The sequence below is a fragment of the Leptinotarsa decemlineata genome, unplaced genomic scaffold (assembly GCF_025532065.1).
Source record: "Leptinotarsa decemlineata unplaced genomic scaffold, Ldec_3_MD MMD2_P_RNA_scaffold_12, whole genome shotgun sequence".
In the NCBI taxonomy this organism is placed as follows: domain Eukaryota; kingdom Metazoa; phylum Arthropoda; class Insecta; order Coleoptera; family Chrysomelidae; genus Leptinotarsa; species Leptinotarsa decemlineata.
In genome coordinates this window covers 11971430-11995389 of record NW_027412526.1, presented here as the reverse complement: position 1 = coordinate 11995389, position 23960 = coordinate 11971430, and the positions used below count along the sequence as shown (strand labels likewise).

The window sequence follows — 23960 nt, the reverse complement described above, 5'->3', positions numbered from 1 at the left end:
TGTACTAAATTCAGTATAATTGTACTGAAATATTAGCACTGCTTTCACAATAAACTCAACCTTCCCCAAACTATATTGAAGATTAATCTCTTTGATAGACCTCTCGAGGCCTGGAATTCGGACGTCATGCGTCGGTCAGGGGTCAAACACCATATGAAACAGATAAAAATTTATATCTAGTGTACATGAAGTTGATGTTCATCCAACTAAAAACAATAAACGCTTTGGTAGTTGGCATTATTACGTATTTTAACAACTCAAAGAATAGTGAATCAATATTTCATAGATTTTCTTTATCATACGATGTAAAACAGATTTTAAAAACAGTATTATTTTCACGTGGAAGATAAAATTGCTCTGTAACCAAAATAGTTATTCATCACCAATAACAATCACAGATCACAGTAATTGCATGTCTTTTTCTCAATATTTTATGCAAGATATCAGTGTTGTCGATCATGAAATGCCTGAAATCGACTGAAACGTACATTTTCACGTGATTGTGGTCAATGGGAAATATTCCTCAATTTGGTTTATTACAGCAAATGCAAGTTTGAACAAAAGGAAGTTGCGTTTATTTCAAGAGTTTTTCAAATTCACTTCGAAAAGTATTCAAATTGATGTTTCAAATGTTGGGTTTTAATTTTTAAAGGGATTTGTTTCTAATTCACATATTTGCAACAGCGCCTATATCAAGTTGAAATAATTTATACGTACCTAGATATTCTACTTTAAAAAAGGAAAATTATCTTTTTAAATCAACAATCAAGGCAAAATATAAATTATATTTCAATACCACCTCCACAAGCCACATAAACAACAGTTGTTTTGTTATTTATTTATATAGAGGAAGATAGGTTAGGTGCACAAAATGTCATATGTCACAGAATGTCTCGAAACTCAGAACATAAGTAAACAGAACAACGCCTCTGAAATATGTCATCTTTGTTTGTCTCATACAGGTAACAGATTCATTGTCCTTCATTAGCTATAACCGATGTTGCCAAATGGCGAAATAGAAACGAATCCCTTCAAATGTTGAATGCATTATTTCATTCCTCTTTTTCAGGTATTTAAATATTTTTTTAAAGAAAAAGGTTGAACTGATAAGTTTAAAATGCTTTGTTTTAGAGTTCTTTTATGAAAACTACTTGATTTTATTCAGGAGGAACATTCCCCATTCTCATATGTAGATGGTTTCCATAGACATCATAATATGAACTGGCCGTGACGGCACTTTTATATATAGTCCACCTGCGAACCACACAACGTTTTGGCCATTGTACCACAGCATAACGACAAATCAAATCCCAAAATTTTGACACGGAAATATGCAATACGTAAAACATCTTGAAATTGTATTTGGAGATGAGAGTATGAGTACGTAATTGTAATTATTGTCATCTTTTTTTAGTTGTTGGAGTCAATGTTCTCTCTTCGATTGCCAGTCCATAGTTACAGTCCATTATTTTACGGATAGTTTTGTCACAGTAGAATATATATTTATTATTATTTTACGGATAGTTCGGTCACAGTAGAATGGTTTAATGACCCAGAAGACCTACTATCCCCACTTTTTGGTAATGAATCACAGCGCCCATGATCGAATGCTAGCGAATAGTTTTTGGATGCGTCGTGAATTGCCTTGATAATCGGCAACGTTTTCATGTATATATTTTTTTTAAGTTATTTAACATTGTTGGCATATCAAACTGACAAAGTTTTGATTGTGAAATCATGATAAAGAAAATGCTGTCACATATATATTTTGAAAAAATGTTTAGATAAGCACGAGTGTAATATATGTTTAGAATTTGAAAAAGAAAACGATGTTCTCAATATGGAAAATATATATTTCCATTTCAGAGCATATCCCAATTCTAACCAAGATATATTTGGAAATCAACAGTCTCCCCAGACATCTTTTATTGAGTTCGTTGAAAAATCATTTCAGTCATCTTTCCCCACAACTTTTGGTGATGCAAAATGTTGGAAAAATCATAAAAGAGCAATGTTTAACAATAACATTTCTTCATCCTATTTGTTATTGAATTTACAATATTTATAAATATTATTTTCTACTTTCGTGCATATTACCTTAATATTTATGGTTTAAGTATCATAATTGTGATATGAGCATTGATACATTTGTTCATTATTCTTCACCATTTTGTTTCAGTCTTTTTATTTTTTTTGTTTACTCATAATCCACGTTTCACTTAATGTTCAACCCCTTCAACAATTTATTTTCATTTCAGGCCACAATGATTCGTTTTCTTCACAAATTACCGTTCTTTATTTTTTTTTTAAACTCATACTCAATTTTATTTTCATTTAATTTCTCTTTCGGATGTTGACTACCAAAAGACAACTGTAGATACTAACAACCAAAAAACGCTGTGAAGTAGCTTTTGCATTTTTCATCATTTATTTTTGTTATATACTCTTTTAATTTTTACATTTTTTTATGTAATTTATATTTCACTTGTTGTTCAACCCATTAATGATTCATTACATTTCACGGCATTGTAATTTGTTTCTTTCACAAATCAGCGTTCCTACATTTTTTGTATTTTATTGGCATCATTCAATTTTTATCTTTATTATTTCTGAAATATCTAACTCATTCGAAAATTTTTATTTCGGATATTTTCAATATTATCAACAATAATCCGTTCATTTTCATTTCATGGATTTCAAATCACCTTTTCACCATACGTGTATACATTTCGTTGTGGTTTGGTTGGTTTGGTTTGGTAACATTCATCAATTCTAGTGTTGCGAATTTGAATAGGCTCTACGTCTGCCATACGTTTATACATTTGGTTGTGGTAGCCCTGAAAAGCAAAAGGAAGAGTTGATTTTAACACTACGACTACTATACGTTTATACATTTGGTCGTGGCAGCCCTGAAAATGTATAGTTTATTTCAATCTCCATGAAACTATTTCATAATTTTCTCATAATCTGTGATCAGTAATCATTTGAAAGACCATTGAATATCACTATCCACAAAAAAGGTACAGAACAAGAAAATTGTGTGATGTTCTTCATGGAAAGTATCCAAGAAAATTTTCATTCAATCTAACACCTATTTTTTCAACTGATACATAAATTTTGTGTTTTGGTTATAATTTTGCTTTCATAAAAATTGGAGCAACTTTAGTTTTGCTGTGTTGGTATTGTGTTATTTTGTGATGGTGGTTTGTTAAAAGATAAAAGAAGAAGAAGCATTTGATCAAAGTCAAAAATCAACAATATGCCATCAGTGATTCTGAATCGGAAATTGTGAGAAAGTTGCATTTTAAAAGAACTTTCATAACTTTAAACGTTATTTGTAAAGGTATATGGTACTCTCCGGAAGATTTAGTGATCAATTGATTGGATATTATGAAAATGAAATAATTATAAAATCGATTTATCGAAATGCAGTGTCCTAAACTGGTGACATTATCATACGTCTTATTTTCTGTTAGGCAATCTTTTTCGAAAGAACTTAATTAGCACTATTTTTTTTGCAGATAAACAATAATGTCCGACGAAGAAGAGCTGACTCCTCCACCACCTCCTAGCCTCAAAAGCCCTAGCGCCGAAGGTGATTGGACATGCGAAGACTGTGGAAACGTAAATTTTGCCCGCAGAAACAATTGTAACCGTTGCAACAAGGGGAAAGCTCACAGCTTGGCTGCTGCTAAAAAGAGAAAGTTGGGAACGGAAATCGGCAAAGCGGCAGCAGAAAAAAGCAAAGGCCTTTTTAGTGCTGATGACTGGCAGTGTAACAAATGCGGTAACGTTAATTGGGCACGCAGACAATCCTGCAACGTCTGCAATGCCCCTAAGTTTGGCGAAGTCGAAGAAAGAACCGGGTTCGGAGGTGGCTATAATGATCGAGGTGTGGTTGAATACAAGGAACGTCAAGATTCCGATGATGACTATGACGAATTTGGGAGGAGAAAGAAAAGGCGACGAACTCACTCAAGAAGTGATGGGGACGAAGAAGAACGTGTTGAAAAAAAAAGTGCTAGAAGCGAGAAGGTGAAAGAAAGAATTATTGAGAATGAGGAAGATGAAGAAGATGATGATGATGACGATGATGATGATGGAGATTTGTCTAAGTATGATTTATCAGATTGGGGAGATGTTGGTCAGGTAGACAACAAAAAGGATAAGGGCAGAAACAATTCTTTGTCGCCCTCTCGTAATAACTATTGAATGTATATTACCTATTGATTTTTATTTTTTCAAATTGAAAATAGAGAATATCAGCTGGTCTGATTTAACATTTTTATGGTGATGATCAAACTAGATTAATGTGTAGTCTGCAAATCATAACTTGCTGTTAATTTTATTAAAAATTCGGTTTTTTGCTTTTAATGTGTATATGATTTTAAATTTCTTGGACTCAGTGTCTGACATGAAAAATAACTTGGAATTTGAATACAATACAAGTTATTAACATATAATGAACAATTTATCCTTGACACACAATAGCTTGCTTTAGTTATACTTCAAGATTTTAAATAAATTTTGTCTTAAAACTCATTTCTACACTCTAAACAAATTATGTTTGTATTTTGGTCATTTATAATGACTGCCAGTGTGGCATTACTTGCATTACAGCCGAACGGCTGCTATCAAATTATTTTTTGAATGGTAGGGAATTTTGTGACCCTTCTCTTGATTGTTTTTGAATACTGAAAACTATTATTTTTTTTATGTAAATTTTGTCTGACATTGATATCTTGTCCCGTTCAAAAGTTAGAAGGAGGGACAGAAGTATTGTCATCATGAAAATGTTAAATAATGTGATTTTAAGATTAGTGAATTATTCCAAAACTTATAACTGTTTTTTCTTGTCAATTCCCTCAAATCCCGTAAATAATTTTATGATGATGATTTTATCATTTTTCTCAATTTATTTTCAGTGAATGTTTATTATTTGTGTCCGATTTGCTGATGTTTTATCAAATTTTGTTAAATGTCTTTTTGTTAATGTGCTGTAACCAAATATATGTAATTGTATGAAACAATTCATTACATGATTTTTCAATGTAAAAACCAATTTTATATATATAGACATATTTACTTACTTCTAACTTCAAATTTGTTTTTGAAAATTACTTTTATCGAGTCATGTGCGGTACAGTTTTTGACAAATTTAAATAAAGACTGTTATTAACTCCAAGCAAATCACGTAATGAATTAGTATTCAACATCAATTCCTGTTTTTCTGAAATTGTGTTTCATAATTTTGAAAGTATTGACAACACATCGCTAATTACTGTTCTGAAATTTTGTTTGTTTGAATAAGTTGACATGTCGGATTTAACTCTTATTGTTTTAAATATCTGTTGTTCTGTCCAATGGAACTAAATTTCCATTATTTTATTTCATTTCAGTGTTTTGACAAATGTTTCTATCGTTCTTCAGTAGCCAACTTGGATAGTAAGCATGTGTCAGATAATGATAGTATTGGAAACCTGTTTGAGGTTCTCTGGCTTAGTTGCACTGAGTTTTATGATTTGTATCGTTCAGAGTAGATGTATTTTATTAGGTAATTTCATTCAATTACTTTATTCTGGTTGAATATATAGTACTTGCAGGTTCACTTATTAAATATATGTTGACATAATGAATTTATTTTTTTTGCCTAAACTTTCAATAATTTCGACAAGAGTTAATGTTAGAAATTGAAAAAGTAATTAGAGCCATCGAGGAAAAGTTACTAGGAATTGAGCTTTTAAACAACCACATAAAAGAATGAACAAACGAATAATATACACTACATTACTGTTTTCCAGTAGTTGTTTTTATAACATCCTATCTGTCAGTTTAGGTATGTGGGGGAAATAATAAATACTCCTCTTTACATTGGTACGAGTTTCACAGGTTTGGAGGTTTTTTGCAGGTGTTGAACTATTTCCTTCAATTCGTGAGTAGAGTTTAGTTCAAATTATTTTCAACTTGAAGTTGGCTGATGAATTTTCCAAATATTTCGTTCACAAAATTATCACTATATATATTAAATCATAAGTATACAAATATATATATTGTGAAGAATATGTATTAATAATTCGTTATCGAGAGAACTTGCTATAGTATGTAAAATACGAAATGAAATATTTGATTTCTAATTGAAATTGAATAATTAGATGTCTCACATATGGAAAGAGTACTTCTTGCTGCTAAGGCCAGAAGAGTCGTAACCAATTGTTGGAACGGGAAAACTGGAGACTTCTTCAAATTATTGGAACTGAAAATTCGAAGAAAAAAAAATAATCAAATTCAGTCAAACTTTCCTGACTGTCACTATGAACATTTTTGAAAATGAAAAATTATGAATTATTAAAATTTTCTAAAGGAACTTTTCTTGCAAATATGGCCTCACATCATTTAAGAAGATTATTACAACTAGAAATTCGAAACAAAATCCATTTTAGTCAGACCTTTCTGGCTGTCGCTACGAAACATAGAAAATGAAAAATTATGAACTATAGATATTTCCCAGAAAACTTGCAAAAAGTAAAACTGGAAATTTGAAAAAATTATATTTTAGTCAAATCTTCCTTACTGTCACTATATCTTCGAAATTGAAGAAAAAATGTGAACTATAGATATTTGTCAGAAATACTTGTTGCAAAAATGGTCATACCTCAGATTTATGGAAATTATTAAAATTAGAAATTCGAAAAAAATCAAATTCAGTCAAACCTTCCACTGTCACTATGAAACATCTTCAAAAATGCAGATAAAATATGAACTATAGATATTTCCCAGAAAAACTTCTTGCAAAAATGGCCTGACTCTAAGAAAATTACCTATTAAAACTGAAATTGGAAAAAATAATATTTTAGTCAAATCTTCCTTAATGTCACTATATCTTCGAAAATAAAAAAAAAATATGATATATGAATATTTGTCAGGAATACTTGTTCCAAAAATGGTCCCAGCTCATTTATGGAAATTATTAAAATTAGAAATTCGAAAAAAATCAAATTCAGTCAAACTTATTTCTTACTGTCACTATGAATATTTTTGAAAATGAAGAAAAATTATGAATTATTGAAATTTTCTAAAAGAACTTGCAAATATGACCCCACATCATTTAAGAAGATTACTACAACTAGAAATACAAAAAAAAAATCAATTTTAGTCAGACCTTCTTGGCTGTCGCTACGAAACATGATAGAAATTGAAAAATTATGAACTATAGATATTTCCCAGAAAAACTTCTTGCAAAAATGGGCTGACTCTATTTGAGAAAATTATTAAAACTGAAAACTTGAAAAAAATTATATTTTAGTCAAATCTTTTTTAATACTGTCGCTATGGTATATTTTCTAAAATGTAGAAAAAATATGAACTGTGGATATATGTCAGGAATACGTGTTGCAAAAATGGCCCCACCTCATTAATGGAAATGATTAAAATTAGAAATTTGAAAAATAAAATCAAATTCAGTCAAACCTTCCTGACTATCGCTATGAAACATCTTCGAAATAATATGTATTTCTTTGGTTGAAAAGTACAGTTGACAGAAATCAATGCACAATAAACAAAGAAAATGTCAATTATAAAATAGCCAGAAAAATATGCACTATGGATATTTTCCAGAACAACTTTTTGCAAAAATGGTCTGAAAATTATTAGGTAAAAATGGAAATTTGAAAAAATAACATTTTAGTCAAATCTTCCTTACTGTCATTATATCTTCGAAAATGAAAAAAATATGAACTATAGATATTATACATTTAGATATATATATATATATATATATATATATATATATATATATATATATATATATATATATATATATATATATATATATATATATGTATATATATATAATCTAGAAAGGTTAATGCAGTCAAGCTGCTGGAAAATATTTTCATGAAAATAAAAAAATAAATAGATAAGTACTCTTTGATCATTCCCATATTGATTTCAATTTAAGAGCCACCGGTATACAGCATCGTCAGTACCGGGCAGGCGGTACTCTATTGAAGACAAATTGAGAAAAAACCAAGAAAGTACTTGATAGCTGCATAAACGCGAGCGAAACATAAGTGGAACCACCTATTGGTGTGACACCCAAGTCAACTTGCCAAATATATATATATATATATATATATATATATATATATATATATATATATATATATATATATATATATATATATATATATATATATATTATATATATATATATATATATATATATATATATATATATATATATAATATATATATATATATATATATATAATATGGACTATGGATATTTTTCAGAGAAACTTGTTGCAAAAATTATTCCACCTCATTAATGAAAATTATTAAAACTATTAATTCGAAAAAATCAATTTCAGGCAAACCTTCCAATGAAATATCATTGAAAATAAAGAAAAAATATGTATTTTCACTCACCTCACCTCAGTTTTCTGTGCAGAGCCAGAGACAATAACATCATCCCCAAAGGTTTTCTACTGAAATCGCCAATCCCAGGAGAGAGAGCTAAACGCATATTGGAACGCGCCAGCCGAGCACTGATAAGGTCTCAAATCAATTATCACCGTTGGAAGAGGTCAACTTTGCTGCAGGATGCCACAGAACGATTCGAAGAAATAAGAAGAGAGACATTGGAAGATGATCATGGACCAATCTTTGCCAAGATTGAAAGGACGTGCTTGAAGATCCGCCAAGACATGGAGTATACCCACAACAGAAAGTGGGGAAAGTTAGTGAGGAAACAATGCCCAAATACAGACCGAAAACAGGACAACTATGAAGCCACCAACGTCATCAACATGAGTTCCCGCCCGCTCACGGGAATAGAGGAATCCTTGTTGAGGAAAGGCCTGAATTTTGCCATTACGCCAACATATGTGCCCACTTTGGAGATAATTACTGCAGTGGAATCCACCAGTTCCCTCATTGACCAGACCGAGGCAGAAGAGTTCAGATGGAAAATTAGAGAACAGTTGGATCGAGAACCAGTTCCAACATCTAACATCAGCAAGGAAGAACGTAGAGCTCTGAACGGCCTACGTAGAGACAACACCATTAAGATCCTACCTGCAGATAAAGGAAACGCTACTGTGGTAATGGATACCGTTCTCTACGAACAGAAGATCGAAGAGGTTCTGCAGAAGGGACGATACACAAAGATCGTACGGGACCCAACTGCATCAATCGAAAGGAAGTTGTACCAGATTTTGAAAAAACACCAAGTCTATTTTTCGGACAAGGAAAGATCATGCCTAACACCGCACCACAGTAAGCCCCCTCACTTGTATGGTCTACCCAAAATCCACAAGAAGGACGTTCCGCTTAGACCGATCATCAGCTCCAGAGATTCGGCTACTCAAAACTTGTCTAGATTTTTACTTCCCTTAATACAACCATTACAAGGGAGAACATCGTCTTTTGTGAAGAATTCAAGACATTTTGTCGAACTACTAGGATCAATTGAAGTCACACAGGAAGATCAACTAATTAGTTTCGACGTGGAAAGCCTTTACACCAACGTTCCGGTCGAAGAAGCACTCCAAATCATACAGAGAAAGCTATCCGAAGACGGGAACCTGAAAGAGAGAACGAATCTACCTATAGGAGTAATTATGGAATTACTAGGATGCTGTGTACGAAACTGTTATTTCCAACTGAAGGACGAATTCTTTACACAAGATGAGGGACTGCCAATGGGATCGCCACTTTCACCAGTCATAGCCAACATATATAGGGAGTGGTTTGAAACTCTGGCCATTGAAGAAGCCCACAAGAAACCTCGAGTCTGGTTGAGATATGTTGACGACACCTTCATAATATGGAACCATGGGAATACTGAACTAGACGCCTTTCTGAAACACATCAACAGCGTGAGACCTTCCATCACTTTCACAATGGAGAAGGAAATCCACAATGAATTGCCATTCTTAGACGTTTTGGTGAAGAGGACCGACACTAAGTGGGAAACATCTGTATACCGAAAACCCACTCATACGGGACAGTATCTGAACCACGAATCCAACCACCATCAATCGACAAAAAGAGGAATCATCAAGACTCTATTAGACCGTGCTTTTGGGCTTTGTAATACAAAGGAAGGTCTCGAGAAGGAACTAGACATCATCAAAAGTGATCTTCGACGGAATGGATACTCCAAAGCGATGATAGAAAAGACTTTGGCCAAAAGACAGCAGGAGCCTCGCAAGGAAGAGAAGCCGTCACAACCAGTGCTTGCACTTCCCTACATCAGAGGATTATCGGAGAGGATAAGAAGAATTGGTTCCAAATACAACATTAGAACCTGTTTTAGATCCGGTAACACTATCCGTAGCAGCCTCACGAAAACCAGGCCCCCAAACGCGGACTGCGATTCCAAGAATTGCATTTACCGGATACCCTGTGAGTGCGGAAAATCCTATATTGGTGCAACTAAGAGGCCATTGAATATTCGCATTGCCGAGCACAAGAAGCACACACAGCGAGGAGAAACCAGCAAATCAGGAATAGCAGACCATGTTTGGACCCATCAACACAACATCGAGTGGTCCCAAGCTGAGATCTTGCACAGAGAGGAACATTGGTTCAGGAGAAAATTTAAGGAAGCCGCATACATGTTGTCCAACAACGTATTCAGCCAGGCCAGCGTAGATATACGAAACATATGGAAACCCATCATCAAACGAGAAATGACCAACTCCCGCCAAATTGGTCATCTCTCACGGAATCAGTGAAGCGGAAAATGGAAAGTAGAGAAAGTGAAAGTATTTCAACGACCTATAAAATAGTCATCTCTCGGAGGAATCAGTCCAGTCATCACCCGAAGACGATTGTAGATACCAACAATCGAAACGTCGTGAACTAACGTGACTTGGAATCTCTACACTTTTTTATTTTTTTTATTATTTTCTTTTTGCATTCCTTTAAATTTTATTTATTCAATTATTATATTTTTACTTGTAGGTTATTTTACTATCATTTCATTTCAGGTTTATTGTTGCTTAATATAATTTTTATTTTCAACTATTCTTTTTTTAATTATTCTTTTTTACTTGTTTCAGGGATTTCAAATCATTTCATATAATAGACAATGGAAGTCCGAACTAGTGAAATTCATCACGAAACATTGTCAATCACCTTCAAACAAAAAATATGTACTATATATATATTTACCGGAAAAAAATCATGCAAAAATGGACCGACTCCATTGAAGAAAATTATTAAAACTGGAAATATTAAAAAAATATGAACTAGAGACACTCCTTGCAAAAAACAGAACATGCAGCTCTCATTAACTAAAATTAAGATAAATCTAGATACACATATAACGTACAGTATAAGGTATAAGCAATACTGTGACGCAATGGTGTTAACGAGGAGAACTGGCCAAATGTGCCGAGTAGGATGCGACGGTCATAAAAACTAAGGAAGATAGAGAGAACCGAGAAGCATTATGCCAAAGGAAGAAGAAAAGCAACATGATTCTGAAACTCCTGGCTGGATAGTCCTGGCAGCTATGCCATTGATGAAACAAGAAGAAGAAGAAGAAAGGCGTTATTATTTTCATTATCATTATATTATTTCTGTTTACGAGCAACCGTTTCTCTTATTAGTAATTTATTTGTGAAAATGTCGAAAGCCCATCCTCCAGAACTGAAAAAGTAAGTTGAAACTTCATGTCTGTATAATGTATATCACATAAATTTTTTTCAATTAGATTCATGGACAAAAAGTTAAGTTTGAAACTTAACGGTGGTAGACAAGTAACAGGGATATTAAGAGGTTTTGATCCTTTCATGAATTTGGTTGTCGACGAATCTATTGAGGAATGTAAAGATGGATCGAAAAACAATATTGGGATGGTTGTAAGTACTGAACATATACCCAAAAAATATTTTCCTGATTTGAGGTTACTTTTTCAGGTGATCCGGGGAAACAGCATTGTAATGGTTGAAGCCTTAGATAGAATCTAGGATTTAGTTTTTTGATATGGTTTAAATTTTTAAGTAAATTAATTTTTGTCTCAGTTCATTTATCATTTATTCCTTATTCTCATTCTCAATGAATTTCATAATTTAAGTACGGTTTTCAGAAAATTTTAATTTCTTCAAAATTTTGTTACAACAAACTTTTTTCTTCTCTCTAACTGCACTTATTTATAAATACCAACAAACTTATGAAAATTAGTGATTTGCTGCAAGTGACAGTGTCCCAAGTCTGCTACTGATAAAAAAGACTGGAATGGATCATACATTTTTCTGGAGAGAGGGTTTTTCTAGTTGAAGGCAGATTCATACTGCTGGGTCACATGGCTAATGGGACTGCGATGGAGGCTAATGACTCCATAAATCTTTCTTTCACAAACAAAAACGAGTCCATAGTGAAAAACTATTTCATATTGAGGCACCATATTAGAAATATACAGATATTTTTGCTGCCAATCTCAATTTTGCTATCTCGGAAAGGGCAAGACCTACCTAGAGAATAATCTATAGATCGGGGATATGAGTGGTCGTCAAAATCTAGAATTGTCAAATTTTGTTTTTTGGCTCTACCGCCTCCCCTTCGAGTGATATAAAGAAAAGCAGAAGAACTTTCAATACTGTTTCATATTTTTCATAATCTGATACAAACCAATTTGCTATGTGACATTTCGTTCACTAAATTAACTAGGAGATGACTAGTATAAGATATTTACATAATATATTAGTATTTTATATGTTTATGATATTGACTATCAATGAAATAGTTTGGAAAAGTCCTGCTGAGGCAAAAACAAGTTTTAAAGTGGCTGGAACCTTATATGCTTTTTCTTCTGTTTTCCATGTCAGTAGTCAAGGGGGATATCACGATCATTAACTGTTCGTGTACTATTCATGATACTAGTTATAAAATTTTTACACTATAAAATGTATTGAAAAGTTTATATCAATCACAGGATTGCTACACCATATACTATATGAACAAAATTTCTCTTACATGGAACACTGTCATCCTCAGTGGCAAACATTTGAAGTTTCGGAATAAGACACTTGCCTCTTTAGTACCAATCTGGAAGAAATTACAAGATGAAGCACTCAATTCATTCATGAAATTATGACTTTGTCATCGATGACAGTACGTAATAACCCATCATTCGCTTATTTGATTCAATCCTAGCCATATGAATCTTATTTAAATTGAAACCGGTATATTATTGAGAGAAATTAATTTTTGGAAAAGAAAAGTTTTGGCTTTCTACTTTCCCACTCTATATAAAAAATGTGGGAATTTTCCAAAGAATGCAAGAAAGCAATTAATATGAGAATAAACTCTTCACAAAGGTTTGTAGATCATGCAAAGAAGTAACTTTTAGACAAAAACTGGAAGAAAGCCTTCTCTAAACAACTACTTTCATATAAGCATTAAATTACTCGAAAAAATTAATCTCTCCTAAAAATATACCCCTTTGTATTTGTGATTGAAACTAATTGAAACACAACCATAAAGTTATGAATTTGCTCATTTATGATTGGCCTAGAGGCAGTTAGTTATGAATCCGGACAACTGTGATTGGTTCAAAGGTGTGAGTTATGACTACTTACGCAACAAGAAACAATCATATAATTGATGCTGATTTCGATAGTTATAAAAAAATGAGATTTCAATCAGTAGATGATTTTCTAAGCAAGCAAAACAAGTAAGAATAAGTTAACTGATACTGAAACTTTGTCAAAGGCCAAAGGAGGTAGAGCTGAGTTGATAATTTTTTATACAGACGCTCAATAGTTTGATATACTTATGCGAAGTTGATTTATTGTTAGAAGAGATAAACTATCTCTTTGATATTCCCATAATTTGAATTTCTCCATATACATGTATTTTTTATTTATTGCTAGCAAGGTGAATCCAAATTGTTTTTCACATAGCGAAAATAATCACCTCAAATTATAATATTTCACGTCGTCATTATTTATACAATACCCAGTTAAATATATTCAAGTAAGTAAGAGGGTTAATTTTTAAGATTGTACATTTTGATAAATAACGAAATTCTCGGTACTGATGTAATTCCTATGAATCTTCTGCTATATCCTGATACCTTTTTGGTGGGTCCAGAAAATGTAGCTGATTGTGAGGTGCTTTCATTATACAGGGTGTCTCGAATTAATTTCGGGGGGTTGATTTCTTGTCATATTTAATTCAAAAATCTTTTATATACTTAAATATATGAACTAACTTGCTTTGTTTTTTGAAAAATAAGGATTTTCTGATTATGATCTAACTTGGTATATTTGATTGGTTTCACAAGTGATTTTCTTTGATGTAATTAGATGGCAAATATTTCCATTGGCGTCACAATGAGTTATAGTCGAAGTAACTGATATAGTAATTGTTAAAGCTATCGGCGAACTCAAAGGTCAAAAAGCCAATACAAAGAAATAATGCCGCTACGAATTAGTCCACATGGACTGAAGAACTGGCGGTTCGTATTGGATAATTTTTATTAACCGAGTTTTATGATTGGCCGAAGAGTCATAAAATTAAATTTGAAGTCATGTTACGGTGACGAATAGAATGCGAGCCGTCGTGTTGTCAATGTTTAGTTCAGGAAGTGATCGCGATTTGAGTGTTGAAATTCGATATTGGTGCAGTAATAATTACTTTTCGTTATAATCAATTTTTGTTATCTGTTTAATATGTGGCGTTCTTGAACAACTACTAATAGTAATAACAAGTGTTATAACAACGCAGACTTTCTCCTGTGTAGTGATTCCAATAATAAGTATTGCTGAAAAGTATGGATACAGCATACTGAGATTTCCTCCCTATTTTTGTGTTTTCAATCCCATCGAGTTGATGTGGGTAAAATTGAAACAAAGCATCAGGCGTAAAAAGAATTTTCCAAAATTTGATAAGAAGGTAATAGAGCTAGTTATAGAAGTATCTGATATTACCGAAGAAGATTGGCAGAAAAGGATTAAAAAAGTAAGAAAAAAGCGGCGCTCTCCCTTATTTACAAAGTTACGGCCCTTCAAAGTTCAAAAAAGGGCAAATTTTCAGCCTTCTTTTTCACAAGATAAACTATTTAAAAACACAAGCATTTATTCACTAGGTCACCTTTACCCCTTATTCCTCATTAATTGACACTTTTCAATTCAACAATCAACATTTTTCTTATAAAAAAACTTAATTTAAAAACGAATGCTTTTTCTGGTGACATTCTTCTATTTCTATGTTCTTACTAGTGACATTTCAGAAAAAAGCGGTTGGTATTTGCCGCCGCCTACTATTTCAAATTCGTAGATTTGGATTTTTAGTTTGACGTGAGTAATAAGAAAAACACAAAGAATGAAGGCAAAAACATTTGAATTACTTTAGGAATATTGACAGCATCAGTCGTACCAACTATGCCATTAACCTTAAAAACGTAAAATACAGATATATATATATATATATATATATATATATATATATATATATATATATATATATATATATATATATATATGGCCACATGTGACCCATTGTACATCCTCCCGAGGAGTTGTCCTCCTAGTTCGTCGTCCATCCTGTCCTTTCCAGGAAGGTGGAGAGGTCGCTGGGAGACATCTCCTTTATATCGGCAGGTGTAGGCCAAGACTCGCCGAACACACACTCTCTTATTGACGATAACTCCGGGCACTCGCACAGGACATGCCTGACAGTCTCATCTTCCTGTTCACACATCCTGTATAGAGGTGTGTCCACTAGCTCCATATTATGTAGGTGTTTCCTTAGCTGACAGTGGCCAGTCAGAAATCCTACTGTAAGGCGTAGATTTTTCCTGGTCATCGCCAGATATTTCTTCGGCGCCAGCTTCCCAGGGTCGCCCAAGGTGATCCTGGCAAGATTACATCCTTTGATTTCATCCCATCTCTTTAGAGATTGAGCATGGGTGTAACTTTTGACTAGTTCCGCAATTGTCGAAGTCATCAGGCCGTGGGTGCCACTTGGTCCTAAAATTCTTAGTCCAGCCGCTTCCTTGGCTAAAGAGTCGGCAATGCGATTACCTTTACTCCTGTCGTGCCCTTTAACCCACCTCAGGATAATGTTATTATCTACCGAGGCTTTGGCTAAATCTTGGTGGCACTCTAGTGCTAGCCCTGAAGTAACACGGTGTCTGTTCAAGGCTAATAGTGCTTGTCTGCTATCAGTGCAGATTGTTATGTTTTTGCCAGAAATTCTTTTCTTGGTTATTTCTTTTGTGGCGATTGAGATACCAGCCAGTTCTGTTTGGACCACGCTGGTATTTCTTCCCATTCCCCACTTAATCCTTAGGCTTAGTGATCTGGAGTACACTCCACATCCTGAGCCTTCTTTGGTTTTTGAGCCATCTGTATAAATCCGTATTGCATTTGTAACATCTGACTCTGTGTTCTGCTTAATTTGTATTTTGTAGGGTTTATTAAACACAAACCTGGGTTCAATTGCATCACTTGTTGCCTGCAGCAGAGGTTGCGCAGTAAGCGCTTCCCGCCATAGGCCCAACCTCAATCGACCCATTCCTACTTCTAGGTTTACACCAGCCGTGTGCAATCATACCATGGCCATTAACGCAACCTCCTTAACGTACAGGTCCAGAGGGGTCAGACCCGTGATTAATTCCATTGCCGCGGTTGGTGTTGTTCTCATGGCTCCTGTGATGTTTAAACAAGCCAGTTGCTGTATTTGATGTATTTTTGGATGGCCGTTGCTTGTAGAACTTTCGGTCCCCATGCAATGGCTCCATACGTTAACATAGGTCTTATTATTGCAGTGTAGATCCAGGCGACTACACGGGGTGAAAGACCCCATGCGCGTCCCACTGTCCTCCGACATTGCTCATAAGCCACTTATGCTCTTTTTGCTCTACTCTGTAGATGAGAGTTCCATGTTAGCTTGTTGTCGAGGATAATACCAAGGTATTTCACCTCTTCAGAGAAGTTTAGTTGGCTTTTGAAGATTTCCGGAGGTTTTAAGCCCGTTAAACTTCTTTTCCTGGTGAAAAGGACCATCTCAGTCTTCTTGGGATTGATCGACAGTGAGTGTTCCTTACACCATGTTTCTATCAATTTGAGCCCATCCTGCGCTCTATCGCACAGTGTGTTTACAAATTTGCCGGTCTGCAAGATAACTATGTCATCTGCGTATGCAATTGTGTAGAATCCATTTTTGTTGAGGTGATTAATTAGGGTATCCAGAACTATGTTCCAGAGAAGGGGTGATAAGACCCCTCCCTGTGGACATCCCCTCATGACCAGTCCTTTTACTGTGATGTCTTCTACATTAATACTTATTGCTCTGCTAGAGAGCATCTGGAGTATCCATTCTCCTACTACCAGGGGTACATTCCTGGAGTGTAGTTGCTGGGTAATTGTTGGAAAGGTTGTTTTATCAAACGCTCCCTCAATATCTATGAATATACCTAGGGTGGATTCTTTGTTATCCAATGATCTCTCGATTCTGCCAACCACATGGTGAAGGGCCGAATCAGTAGACCTTCCCGGGGTATATGCATGCTGATTTGAATGAAGTGGGTTGTTAACAAGTACTTCATCTCTTATATACCGCTCACATAGCCTCTCCATGATTTTTAAGAAAAACGATGTGAGACTTTCTGGTCGGAATGCTTTTGGTAGGGTGTAGTCTATCCTACCTGGTTTGGGTATAAATACTACTCTTACTTCTCTCCACTTACTGGGAATATACCTCAGAGCTAGATAGGCTCTGAATATTCCAACCAGGTGTGGCATAAGAGTGTCCAGTCCCCACTGAAGTAGGGCTGGTCTTATACCGTCAGGCCCTGGTGACTTGAAGGGGGAAAAGCCCGATATAGCCCATCTTATTTTGTCCTCATCAATTACTGTACTAGCATATTGCCAGTCATATTGTGAGGGTGTTATTGGTACATCCGTCCAGTTCGCCGTTCCAGGAAAGATAGAACCTGGGAAGTGAGTTTCCATAAGAATCTCAGCACTCTCCTGGAGGTCGGCGGCTTTGTCGCCATTTTCCCTCGTCAGGATGCCGATAGTCTTATGGTGGTCATTTGAGAGTGCCTTCTGTAGCCTAGAAGCTAGTGGAAAGTCTTCGACTGCCTCACAATAGGCTCTCCAGGCTTCTCTTTGTTTTCGTCTGCAGACTTTTTTGAACTCTCTGAGGTTGGCTTGATATATAACCCAGTCCTCTTCGAGTCTTGTACGTTTGCCTTGTTAAAGGTCGTTTTCGCTGTCTTCCTGAGGTGTTCCATTTTCCAGTTCTTCATTGTTGCCAGGAGTCAGGACCTCTGTTTCCCGCAGAGCTCCTCTTAAGAGTCGATTGTAGAGAGCTACATCCGTCCTCTTCGGGTCACGGGATTTTACAGTAGTCCTGAGATCCTGGCTTACCGTATAGGTCAGCCAGCGGTGGTCTGACATAGAGATATGGTCCGAGACTTGCCAGTCTTGGATTTTGTTTGATATTTCGGCTGTCGTGAGCGTGATATCTATTAACGTTTGGCTACGGGCATTAATAAATGTTGGCTCCGTGCTTCTGTTCAAGATTGTTAGATCTTTCTGTATTATATATTCATATAGTGACTTACCTCGGGCGTTGATATCCTTCCTGCCCCAGCTCACGTGGTGAGAGTTTGAGTCGCAACCCAATATGAGCTCCACTCTCTGGTTGAGGCAGTGGTCCACTAGTACCTCCATTTCTGTGGTCGGTGGTAGGGTGGCTGCATCTGAAGGGAGGTACACCGATGCGATTATCAACGCCATATATTTGCCTTTCCCAACTGGACATTCAACTTTGACCGCAGTGAGATCTGAGGTGCTGAATTGTGCCATCGGAAACGCTCTGTATTTCCTAGGAACGTAGACAGCCGTCCTAGGTTGCTGGTTGCTTGGTAAGCTGAAAATTTGACCAGTTAAACTACTGAAACCAGTAATTTGGGTCTTTATTATCCAGGGCTCCTGGATCAAAGCTATTGCCTCCTGCAATACATCAAGGTGGCGACATAGTGTTGCCGTTGCCGCCTTTTTGTGTTGGAGGTTGCATTGTATTATTTTTACTTTTTTTCCAACGTCCTTGCCCATGAGACAGTTGTTGGATACAAAGTTACCTTTAGAGGTCCATCTGCTCCCCTGCTAAGGGGGAGGTGGCCTCGCTGTTTTTGGGTGCCTCCTCCGTCAGGTCATCGAATGTCATCTGTTCAGATGCTTCGACTTCCTTTTCGGGACCCATGGTGGCCTTGGGGTCAATATCCACTTTAGGTGGTTCAACTTCCAAGGACCTAGGGTCTTCAGAGGTACCCTCTGTTTCTTTTATTGTTGCCCTAATAGTCAGTGAGGTAAACGCGTAGCTTAACCTCATCGACTTCTTCTTCAGGACAGCCATATCCTCGTCTCCGATCCCGAAGACGAAGAGATGTCCTTGTGGGTTCATCTTAACCTCATGATGGAAGGTGCACCATCTTGCTACCTTCAGGTCAGGATTCTGCGCCTTTAGCCGACCAGCACCCTCTCCTTTTCACCGGATGTCGTCTTGTGGACGTCCTCCGGGATCCAGAGTGAGGCTTTGGTAAGCTTCGGGAGCTTATCCACACTGACGACCGCAAGTGATGCCTCCTCCCATGGCTCAATATTCATTGTGGCTTTCTTCAGCCACTCTAGCATCACGTCGTCATCGCAGACCACTCTGATGATTTCACCGGAGTATGTCCACGACTTGAACGTGGGCGGTTTGCTGTTGTTGCTGGAGGCGGAGAAGATGATCTTGTCCAGCTCCTCCAACAGTTGTTTTTTGATGAGACTCTCTCGTTCTGCGGTAACCTTACCGTACAAGTTAGTCTCATCTATGATGGCTACTTTGAGGTGTCTCAAGGCGGCCTCCACGAAGGTTTTGGAAGGTGCAGCGACATTTCTGTCGCTGCGCAGCTTCTTCAACCTTCTTGGGGTTCCCTCCGTGGAGGTACTCGCATGAGGGCGCTTTCCTGCGGTGGCAGCCGGTTCCTTGCCTTTTTCCAAGGCGGAGCTCTTGGCGCCCTTCGCAAGAGGTGCCCTTGTTGTTGAGGATGGAGTGGGAGAGAGGGAGGGTGCACTCATAGTTGCTGCCGACGTAAGTACACTCAAACATTTTTTCAAAATCGTCGGGTGCCCTCAAAACGAATATTTACCTTCTTATACAATCAGAAATGATTATTGAATAACAAAATCAGTTAACTCCCTAACTATATTAAAGGGGAATAGTTGGAAGGTACGTTTACTTTATTATTTTACTTGAGCTACACCTAGTATATATTTTTGTCAAAATTCCTTGTATACCACTACTTTTTTTAGAGAAAAAATAATTCATGTGCGCACATGAGCTATGAAAATGCGTTAAATCACATTGAAGCTAAAAATAACAATATAGTTTACAAGAGTAGTTTTGCAAAATTTGAGTTGTAACATCGAATTGATTCAGTTGCCATTCAGTTCGTAATTTCACCCAGTGGTGAATGTAATGTATATATGTAATGTAGGTATATATGTACATATATAATGTATATATGATATATGATATTGAGATATGATATATATGATATTGAGAAATTAGGCACATATATACATACATATATACATGCATACATCTATATACACACATGAGCACATACTCAAGCAGTTTGTTTGTTAAAATGTAAGCTTGTAGGTAAATGAGTAAAACTAAAATTGAGTAAGCAAATGACACGTATAAAAACAGTACAAAAAAAATAGAAAACAAAAGAATATACATTTATGCAGATTGTGTCGATGTTGTCCTCAAAAACTTCATCTAATGTATAGTACGCCTTTTTGACAAGAATTACTTTCGAATTTCTCCTGAACGTGTCACATTCTGTTATTTCAAGTCCAACATTCTTTTATAGTCCAAAATCTCAAGTCATTAGACATACGTAATTACTGCATATTTGAAGTGATCTTATGTAATATTAAGATTAAAAAATTGAATATTTTGGAGATTTGTTTGTAATGGGTAAACTCGAAAATGATGAAGAGTTTTAAAAATTATTTCACCTTCAGAAAGCTACATTATCAAGGAGTAACATGGGCTGTATTTTATTTTCCTTAGGAAACTTAAATTAATGTAATCAATCCAAGATACTGAAAATTTGCCTGCAAATCAGAAACTCAAAATGATGTTCTACCTTTTTTTAAGTACCTACTTATTCATAAGTTCAACAAAATCGAACATAGAAGCATTCACTAAGAACACCAAAACAGAGGGTCTAAGCCCTCTGAAACTTCTAGGTGGAGATATAAATATAACAGGGGGCCACATGACACCGCGGATAGTGAAGAATGAACAGTCATCCTGAAAACATGCGCGAGGACCATTAACACAACTAACCAGCTATAGGGGTACCAAAGTCTTTGATGAGGAACCAGATCGGTCTGGGAAAAGTTACCAGGGAACACAAACGAGAAAACCTTTATAAAGGGACCGTCCGAAAAGAGAACCGAAGAACTGCTTCAACAAAGCAGGATCGATTCAGAACAACCACAGGGCTATTTACTGGATAATGTTCATCGAGAGGACATATGAACAAGAAGAAGCTGTACAATGAAGACTTTAACTATGGGCAATGCAACAAAGGGCCCGTCATATTTCAAGCGAATGTGAATAATTGGATCACATGAAGCAAACAATTTATAGACGTCTAGAAGTATATGATATGCATTAAGCGACCTGTACAAACTAGTATAGGCCACATTGTTGGAATGGGTGCCATGAAAAAGATGGGAGAAAAACACAATGAGTCCATGAAGATGTGGTGTTTTCCGGTAAAGTGGTAAAAATATAGAAGTCATTATTACACACACAAAAGTGCGCGAGGCTCTAAGTTCAACTATTAGAGTTGAGTCATGAACACCGCATTTTGTTCAAATTAAGCAACCAAAACAAAGGTAGAATCAAAAGATGATGACATTGGGATCATGATATCAGTCCAAATGTAACTTACTATTCGTCGGTTATGAAAAGAATTACTTGACCTCACTGTGCCAGAACCAAGTGAGCGACCCTCTTCTTTGCCGTCCAACTGTTGGTGTTAATAATGAAATATTCATAATTAATCAACCAAAACAAAGGTAAAATCGAAAGATGATGGCATTGGGATTATGATATCAGTCCAAATGTAACTTACTATTCGTCGGTTATAAAAAGAATTACTTGACCTCACGGTGCCAGAACCAAGTGAGCGACGCTCTTCTTTGCCGTCCAACTGATGGTGTTTGTTTATAATGAAATATCCATAATCAATCAACCAAAACAAAAGTAGAATCGAAAGATGATGACATTCGGATCATATCACATCAGTCCAACTGATCCAACTGATCCAACTGACCATTCGTCGATCATAAAAACAATTCCCTTACGTCGTGCTAGAACCTGGTGAGTAAATCTTTTCTTTTCCGTCCAACTGTTGGTGTTAATAATCGAAGATTCGTTATGACTTGAATTCGAAACTCGAAGGATTCGGGGTTTTACCTCGGAATGGTGTTGCTGCTCAGACATACAGTCCTCGTTGCAAAAAAATGTGGGTACTCCAACTAAGTTGGACCGCTTGGTTGGCAATGTGGGTACGGCGAAATGGGTCTTTCAAGTGATTCAGTTGATGGTTGGATTTTTTGACCAGGTATTTGGTATAACCTGTTCCTTCAATTACTTTTTCGCCTATTCCACGACCCGTTCGTTGATATTGCTCAACTCAGTTTTTCTGCCCTTTACTTAGGTTATGTTAATGAGTGAGTCTACCAAACTCTGAAAACCTGATTCAGTCAGCAAACCACCCACTATTTTTCTACACTTATCAGGAATCCAGACCAGAGACAATTTTTTGAGTCATTATATTGATGAGAATTTTTCTCAAACGACGCTTGGTGAGAGCCAAGACTTTCCAAGTTTGCTTAACAGTGCCAGAATATTTTTATTACCTCATGTAGTTATGGGGTTTCTGTCAATATCTCAACACACAAATCAATAGGATAACTTTCCGCTTAAAATAATTTCGCATAGTTTCCTAAGTAGGTTGATATCTTTGTGCTCTGTCTGTGACTATCCTGCACCAGAATCTGAAGGTATTTTTGTTCCATCTCTGAACCAACAGCTATCTGTTCTAAATATTTTATTCCACTGGATAATCTAATCGTCTCTAATCGGAAATTGTAGAGAAACGATAGAAGTGGAGAAGATTGGATCTCTTTTCTCTTGAGTTGAAGCTCATTCCCAGAAGGCTGAGTTCAAGTGTTAGCCAGTAGTCTGCTATGCTACGCATAAAACCAATTTTGTGCAATATGCCCAATTCTGTATTCTGTCCATCTAGCCTCCTTCTCTAGAAAGAAGCGGGGAGGATTTCCATGGCTGCTGACGGTGTGTTGCTGATGGTACAGCAAGGTATGCCATTGGTCTGACAATCCAATGAATTTGTTTTTCAATATTGAATAGACACTCTATGATGTAGAATATTTTATAATTTTGTATTTTTTTTCTCAAAATAACAAATAAGTACATTTTCAGTAACCTTTTTTACGTTTCTTGTCGCACCATTCACGGAAACTAATCCCTACTTCCCCACTAATATTATAAATGCGAATGTAAGTTTGTTTGTTACGGTTTCACGCGAAAACTACTCAACCGATCATCATGAAATTCGGTACTCATGTTCTTGGAGGTATTAGAAGTAACCTAGGATACTTTTTATTGAACAAATATTTTTTATGTAGGATAAAAAAATGTTTGTCAAAAAATATCAAAATCTAGCTACTTTAACGTCATATACAGTTCTTGAGCCAGGTTTTCATAGATTGGTTCCCGAGAGGAACAGCAAATTCGAAGTGTGTATTCTGGGTAGGCCTCCGTTAATCTTGAACGATATTTGTTTTTCAAAACATTCTTTTAGAAATATGTTTCACATACATATGTCAAGCCAAACATAG

The 23960-nt window shown here is 35.7% G+C and overlaps 3 protein-coding genes across 5 annotated transcripts; all 3 read left to right on the top strand.

The window, feature by feature from the left end:
- Nucleotides 1–3000: 3000 nt before the first annotated feature.
- LOC111510151 (zinc finger Ran-binding domain-containing protein 2) lies at nt 3001–5632 on the top strand. Of its 3 annotated transcripts, none has more exons than XM_074174272.1 (2): nt 3001–3020; nt 3522–5632. In XM_074174272.1, the coding sequence occupies exon 2, from the start codon at nt 3532–3534 to the stop codon at nt 4210–4212; it is 681 nt and encodes a 226-aa protein (XP_074030373.1). In that variant the 5' UTR covers nt 3001–3020; nt 3522–3531; the 3' UTR covers nt 4213–5632. The 3 variants fall into 3 exon arrangements, with proteins under 3 accessions (XP_074030373.1, XP_023021797.2, XP_023021796.2); XM_023166029.2 differs by lacking the exon at nt 3001–3020 and adding an exon at nt 3177–3288; XM_023166028.2 differs by lacking the exon at nt 3001–3020 and adding an exon at nt 3185–3343.
- A 2801-nt stretch (nt 5633–8433) lies between these two features.
- On the top strand, nt 8434–10882 carry LOC141481887 (uncharacterized). Its single transcript, XM_074174231.1, has 2 exons — nt 8434–8574; nt 9500–10882. The coding sequence occupies exon 2, from the start codon at nt 9621–9623 to the stop codon at nt 10737–10739; it is 1119 nt and encodes a 372-aa protein (XP_074030332.1). The 5' UTR covers nt 8434–8574; nt 9500–9620; the 3' UTR covers nt 10740–10882.
- Nucleotides 10883–11506: 624 nt separating this feature from the next.
- SNRPG (Small nuclear ribonucleoprotein G) lies at nt 11507–12031 on the top strand. The gene is made up of 3 exons (XM_023166030.2): nt 11507–11666; nt 11723–11870; nt 11928–12031. The coding sequence occupies exons 1-3, from the start codon at nt 11635–11637 to the stop codon at nt 11976–11978; spliced, it is 231 nt and encodes a 76-aa protein (XP_023021798.1). The 5' UTR covers nt 11507–11634; the 3' UTR covers nt 11979–12031.
- The last annotated feature ends 11929 nt before the right edge of the window (nt 12032–23960 follow it).

Excerpts from the sequence above, each read along its gene's own strand:
- LOC111510151 (XM_074174272.1), top strand. The coding sequence starts at position 3,532 with ATGTCCGACGAAGAAGAGCTGACTCCTCCACCACCTCCTAGCCTCAAA.
- LOC141481887 (XM_074174231.1), top strand. The coding sequence starts at position 9,621 with ATGGAATTACTAGGATGCTGTGTACGAAACTGTTATTTCCAACTGAAG.
- SNRPG (XM_023166030.2), top strand. The coding sequence starts at position 11,635 with ATGTCGAAAGCCCATCCTCCAGAACTGAAAAA. Across the intron at positions 11,667-11,722 it reads CATCCTCCAGAACTGAAAAA|ATTCATGGACAAAAAGTTAA; the intron begins GTAAGTTGAAAC and ends TTTTTCAATTAG. Across the intron at positions 11,871-11,927 it reads AAAACAATATTGGGATGGTT|GTGATCCGGGGAAACAGCAT; the intron begins GTAAGTACTGAA and ends TTACTTTTTCAG.